Source organism: Camellia sinensis, chromosome 6 (genome assembly GCF_055761805.1).
Source record: "Camellia sinensis isolate YWXY chromosome 6, ASM5576180v1, whole genome shotgun sequence".
Classification (NCBI taxonomy): Eukaryota; Viridiplantae; Streptophyta; class Magnoliopsida; order Ericales; family Theaceae; genus Camellia; species Camellia sinensis.
In genome coordinates this window covers 188,782,356-188,789,503 of record NC_138966.1, presented here as the reverse complement: position 1 = coordinate 188,789,503, position 7,148 = coordinate 188,782,356, and the positions used below count along the sequence as shown (strand labels likewise).

At 30.9% G+C, this 7,148-nt stretch overlaps 1 protein-coding gene across 1 annotated transcript; it reads left to right on the top strand.

Annotated features, from left to right (window-relative positions):
* The first annotated feature begins 3,309 nt into the window (after positions 1–3,309).
* Positions 3,310–6,321, top strand: LOC114295013 (protein XRI1). Its single transcript, XM_082875668.1, is given in 7 exon segments — positions 3,310–3,851; positions 3,940–4,059; positions 4,161–4,300; positions 4,760–4,823; positions 4,916–5,018; positions 5,155–5,195; positions 5,408–6,321. Coding segments are annotated over 7 exon segments (624 nt in total). The 5' UTR covers positions 3,310–3,799; the 3' UTR covers positions 5,512–6,321.
* The last annotated feature ends 827 nt before the right edge of the window (positions 6,322–7,148 follow it).

Genomic DNA, 7,148 nt, shown 5'->3' with positions numbered 1-7,148 from the left:
TGCAGAAAACAACAAAACTTCACAATATTACGTTATAAAAGTCAAACTCATTGGGACCACATAACAACAATCATAATCCTTGGACCACATATCAGAATATATGAATGGAATATATGAATACAACTACAGAATACCCCATTTAAAAAGTCAACATCATAAAAAAAATCCCAAAGTTAACATCATAAAAAAATATCTGTTGTTTATGAACCTCTATACCCCACCCCACCCCACCCCACCCCACTTTAACCAACATTCCAAAAAAATAAAGTAATAAAAGGCATGAATACTAAAGTATACAAAAACAAATTTGTGAATAAAAAATACTCAAAGTTAACATCATGAAAAAAAATTTCCATTATTTATGAAGCTCTATTCCCTACCCCGTCCTACTTTAACCACAATTCTCAAAAATTAGAGCAATACGGGCATATCATGCCTAAAACATTACAAATTTTGTAAATCAAAGTCAACACACACTCAGTTATGAATCAAAATTAGGGAAAATCAACATCTAACAATCAAAATAAATTAGGGTAAACAACACATACCTAAACTAGTAGTGGCGTTCACAATATGATGGTGAAATTGATGATGAAACCCTAGATCAATCCAATCAACCATGGTGAGAGAGAAGATAGAGAGAGAGAGAGAGAGAGAGAGAGAGAGAGAGAGAGAGAGAGAGAAAGAGATGCGAATACTGTGAAACGGAACGACTGAGGGATGTAAAATATCTAGGGGCATTTATGACTTTTTACAACTTTGTTACGTCCGTTGAATTTTGCACTCTGGTATGAAGTATAGGGGGTTTAAGCGTTACAAATGAGACTATTGGGGGGCTCCGTGTTTTTGAGGCAAACCACAGGGGGTTAAATTATAATTTACCCTAATATATATGTCTATTGTTTAAACTCATTCTTTAAATTTAATAATTTTTAAGTGATATATAATTTATTAACAATCAGAGAAAATATGAGAAAGAATGTTACTTTTAATATCTTAATTGATAATTTCTTACATTTAAATTTAAAAATTGAGTCTAATTTTTTATTTTATTTTAAATAACAATATTCGTTTAATTATTATTTTAAATAAATTACATTAAACTCATGAGATTTAAAGAAAAATATTAATAATCTCATCATTTTAATATAATTATAATTACGTTTTTTTAATAATGCTTGAAGGACTGAAACTGTGAAAATGCAAAAAAAAAAAAAAAAAAAAAAAAGGAAAGAAAAATATATATTGTACAGTAATAGACATGATAATATTATTTTTATTTATTTATATTACTAATGAATTATTGATGAAAATGGATTAAGATCTCGTTTGTTTTCAGAGATAAAATAGAGATGATTGATAGTGATGGGATTGTTAGTGAGGGGATTGATAGTGATAGAATTAGCAAAATTGTGTTTGTTTTGATGATAGTTGTTAGTGTGAGAATTGTTAAATTATTTTTATATAAAATAAATATAAAATAATAAAACAAATAAAGCTATGATTTTTACTTAGCAAAAAATACAAAAAATATTAAACATTAATGTTAAAAAAAAATCCCAACAAGTTAAAAAAAAAAAAAAAATTACAGTTGACCGGTTAACCTGCCAGACGTCCCCTCGGACGACCAGTCACCCCTAAGCCGAACAGACTGTTTTCTTAATACCATCTCTCAGCGCAGACTCGAATCCATCCGTGTTAGGCCTTTCATAATCCATTAGGACTACCAAGGCCAAAGAGAAAAACAAACATGAGCTTAGTGCGGGAGAGCTCACTGTTAGTCTAGTTCGGAGCCATAACTCAAAATTGTTATGTGAATTATAATCTTAAGAGAGATTAATGTAACTACAAAATTGTGAGACTTGCTATATTTTTTTCAAATTTAAAATCAATCCAATTTACCATAAAAAAGTTACATTTAGCGACAGAACTTAAAAAATGTTGATAATAAATACATTATTAGAGAAAACAAATTTGGAAAAAATTACAAATCAGTGTACTTTTGAAAAATAATTACAAATTCATGAAAGAATTTATAATTTTAATTATTAATATTTATAAAGTTTATAATTTATTTGTAATTATTTTTTGAAACTCTCATTGATTGATATTTCTCATAGTTTCATTCCAAAAACACACTCTATCAAATTTAATTCTTTACTAACTACTTTAGTTGAATATCAAACCACTAGTTACATGTAGTTAGGAAAAATTGACTCAGCAAATGATTTTAACTAATAAAATATTTACTATCATGTATTATATTTATCATTTAATCAATTATTACTATATTAATAACAAATATGTGTTAATATTGTATTAGTTTAATAGATTTCATCATTTATATTTGTTATTAATACAATGTAAACACATGATATTATAAATAAAATATAAACTACAAAAAAATAAAAAATAATATTTTAATAAAATAGAATACAATGTCAATCCATAAGATTATAAATAAAATATAATTAAAAAAAGGAACAAAATAAGAAAATATTTTAATAAAATAGAATTTTAAAATAGAGAGTCTGATGGAGTGTGCACGCAAAACAGAAACAAGCTAAAATATAAGAATAGATTTTGGATTATAATTTGATTTAAATTTTGCTGAGTTTGGTGTGAATGTCATTACAGGAAATATGGGTTTAGGTGGCGTTTTTTTAACGGCGTTTTTTAAAATGCCACTATTTTTAATATTTAACGGCGTTTTATAAACGTCTTATTTTTCTTTAATTGAAACGGCGCCGTTTTATGAATAGGAGGCGTTTATTTACGCCTTCAAATGCGTGTTGTCTCACGCGCCTGTTTCCAATCAATCTGAGAATCTCAACTCCCAAATTGAGCCGATGCACTCACAAATAATCTCTCTCTCCCTCTCCGCTGTCTAAACCCTGATTATCACAGATTCAGTTGCTTATCAATGGAATCCTCAGAAATCGAAGTTCTCTCTCGAAATCGAAGTGATTCATCAGAGCGATTTCGAAGTTCATCTCAGCGATTCAGATCTTGAAATCGAAGTTCATATCTCGAAATTTTAAAATTCTGAGTTCATATCACTTCGATTTCGATTTAGATCGTGATTCAGATCTCAGCGATTCAGATCGGTCTCAGTGATTCATATCTCGAAATCGAAATCGAAGTTCGATTCAGATCGTGATTCAGATATCAGCGATTCACATCGGTCTCAGTGATTCATATCTTGAAATCGAAATCGAAGTCGAAGGTCATCTCAGCGATTCAGATCGAAATCGAAGGTCATCTCAGCGATTCATCCCCTGGCTTCTGGGTTTCTTTTACTCTACAGCAGTTAGAAGGGGAAAATTAGTACGAGGCTGTGGATTCTGATTACTGGGTCTTTTATTTATTTATTATTAATTTTATGTTTGATTTCCTTGTATTATTTTTTATCACAGAGTTGAAAATTTGTCTAAACATAGATTGTGATCCTATTCCTCTTAATTCATAAGTCTCTCTCTCTCTCTCTCTCAATTACTATGCAAATGCCTTTGACCTACATTAGATGTTTGTGGAGGTACCCATCAGAACTATTCCTTCTTCTAATCTTTTATACTGACCAGATGTAATGCCCCACTATTTCTTGTAACCCCTTGTAAACTATGTTGGATGTTACTATAATGCAGCAATACTATAGTTTATGTCATGGATTTAGCGCATTCCTTAAATTTCTTCCGCATTCATTTTTTATTAAACTTCAATTTTTTGTTCCCTTGGAAATTAAATTATAATTGACGTTTAGATTTAACACTTTAACTACTTCCAAAATGGAAGCAGCGAAATGTGGGACTGGCATGGAGAGGGTTATTGTCTCCAGAAGGAAACCAATCTGGGTGAGCCTTGCTTTGCTTTTCGCTTTAATGTTAAGTCAAGATATTTGGGTAAAGTTTTGATGTGGAACGGGTTTATTGTTGTGAGCAGACATATCTCCATGCCTTTGGGATGGAGTAAGCCAGAATGAAGAAGATCTGTCCTACATGTTTGACGAAACAACACCTGTTAAGGCCTGTGGGGATTTGGCTTACCATGTTGCTGACAATGGTAGTTTTATACTTTACTAAAATGTTTCGACATTTGCTAGCTTTTAATGCTTGTTCGATTTGAAGGACACTGTTTTTTATCTGGAAAAAAATGAATTGCAGTAAACATGGACAAGGAATTACAGCAATGCACGGAGATGTCTTCACAAGTAAAGAGACGTCGAATGCTGCAGTTTGACAATGAGATTTTGGGTTCCCCTCTTTGCAATGAGGAGATATCATCTGTCTTCTTAAAATCGAAGGTTTGTGCAAGCCTATTTCCTCGTGGAAAATGTTACATGATACATCTTTTGCTGTTCTTGGGGAAAAATTCTACATAGTGGTCTTATTTTGGTTTCACACAAAAGATAATTGTTGAGATACCTGTTCTGTTGTATATTGACAATTATATGACTTCTATCTTTTGGAAGGGAAACAAATTTATCATCCACCACATATCAAGATAAATTATTTTATGATATCAACATTTTGTCAGGGGATCATTATTGGTCAATGATCATTATTGGTCAATGCAACTTCTGAACTAGTTTAGATTTGGGTTTCACCTAATTAATTTGTTCTTGCTCACTTCATTAAGGAAGTTTCAAACACTTGCATTTATAATCAAAGTTTCAGTTGAAATTACGTTTTAGTATTAATTTGTGTGATTGAATCAAGTTTCACAAAACCATTGGATCACTCTTTTTTGGTTCTTTGATTAGGAGAGAGAAGATTCGCTTGAAGAGGCTTTATCTGATATGTCGCATTAGGAGTCTGGTTTTGAAGGTTTGTCCTGTAAAGTTCTGTTCTGAGATGAATAGGTTCTTAACATTCATACATGTTTTTTTTTGTCTTGCTTGTTATAATGTGCTTAACAGAGGAAACATCTGCAACTGGTCACGAGGGCCTGGATCAGTCATCTGAGGGATGGCTAGCTGATTGCTTCAATAATGATGAGATGCATTGCAGCCCTGATGATCTGTATATATCTCTCAACTTTTCAATTCAGTCTTCTTCATCTTCTCCCTTATTTTATTAAAAAAAAAAAAATTATGTTTCTTTTTTGTTTATTATGTATATAAATTATGATTCAACCACTATAATATGTGGAACACAGAAATCTGTCTGGGCCATCCAATGTTCAAATTGATATTTCAGGTAAATGAAGTAGTATTTTCCATTCAATGTGTTGATTATTTTTTAATTTCTATTTTCCTTGCACTTTTATTATTAATAATTATAGATTATGTTTAAATAAGTTCCCAATTTATTATTTTTTTTATTCTGCTTTCAGTGCAAGCCTTTTCTGGTATTTTTTATGTAGTCCTCTTTGCAATTTAAAATCACTGTTAAATTGTGAATTTCTTCAGAATGCAGTTGGTTCTCATTTATACCCTCAGAATCCAGTCCTCCGCTTTGGAAGTCAGCTCAACTTCAGTGTAGAAGGTTGGTGTATGATAAAATTTTACATTAATTTTTAGTTGGTCACAACTAAAACTCACAAATCCATTTCGGAAATCTAGATCTAAAAGACAACATTGAATTAATGTTTAAAAAGCCATACTAATTGTATATGTCAGGTAGAAATCTTAGTCTGAAATTGATGAATAATTCAAATGCTATTTTTTTTTGTCTGAAATCTATACTAAACCATTGGAACAGCTTAGCTCAGCTAACTCTAATCCTTAAGTTGGATATGCCCAGTAGTTGCAGGAATGCCATCAAGGATTTATCCGTTGGGTTAAGCTTGAAAGCTCAAACATTGAGTGTTTATATTTAAGAGCTTCTTCCTTCCATGCTATTGGAGAATATAGAGAAGCGGTATTAGGGATTCTTTTTCTTGATTTTCCCATTTAAACTACTGGGCATCATGCTCAATTCTTCTTTGCTTTGGTTTACTAAATTTCATTTTATGATAAAGGTGAAGGATAATGATGCAGAAAATTACAAATTATATGAAGAAGTTGGAGAAGGTGTCAGCGCCACTGTTCACCGGGCTCTCTGCATTCCTTTGTGTTGACTGGGATTTGGGAATGTATCCTGCTCAAAATTGTCTTTGTTGTACATGAACCTATTATGATTAATTGAATACGAATCCCTATTCTGCAGTGTAATGATGTGTAATATGCTTGACTATTCCATTGCATCTGCATGTGCAAGCAAATGACTTAACCTATTTTTTCTTTTTATTTTTTGATTGTGTTTGTTGTTTGATTTTGGTTCAGACACAATCATGTAATGTTTATTTAGTCAATATATTGAAGTAGTTGTAAAATTTTATTCATATTATTGTTATTTTTCAGCTTTATTACAGGTATGTTTTTTAGTTAAATATAACAGATTCAGAACAATTTTTTTTTAAAAAAAAGAGCTATTATAACGGCGTTTTTTCAAAACGCCACTACAGTGCCAACGGACTTTTTTTTAAAATAAAAAAATCTATCACGGCGTTTTAAAAACGTCGCTAAATATTGGATGACGTCATTTTATTATTATTTATCGCATTTAGCGGCGTTTTATACTAATTTTACGACGTTTTTAAAGCGTCATAAACTTATAGCGACGGCCGCGTCCTCGACGTTTGGTGATAAGCGTCACTAAAGGAATTAGCGGCGTTTTTCATACATATAGCGGCGTTTTTAAAACGCCGCTAAAAACGCCGCTAAAAGTCATTTTTCCAGCAGTGTGTTGTAGTGGACAATGTGATTTAGCCTTTGTTTGACATCCTATTCTTAGGCTAAAATAGTTACAAAATGATAAAATAGGCTAACAAGTCAATACGATAAAATGTCACATCCAAATTATAATTATTTCATTTTTTATCTCACAAAAGTAAAAAAATTCAAAAATTTCATCTCAAACAAGACTTTTTAACTCAGGCTAAAATAACTAAAAAAGTTAAAAAATCAACCCACATTTCAAACGAAACGTTAACATTACATTCAACTTTGTTAAATTAAATATTTCCTAATATAATTTTTATTACGTTAATACATTTAGGTATATAAATGATGAAATAAAATTGATTATAAATAGCATCTCTCTTAACAATATTTTACTGAAATGGATTATCATTAGTTTGTGGACTGGATAAAAAGGTCTAGTTTGGCT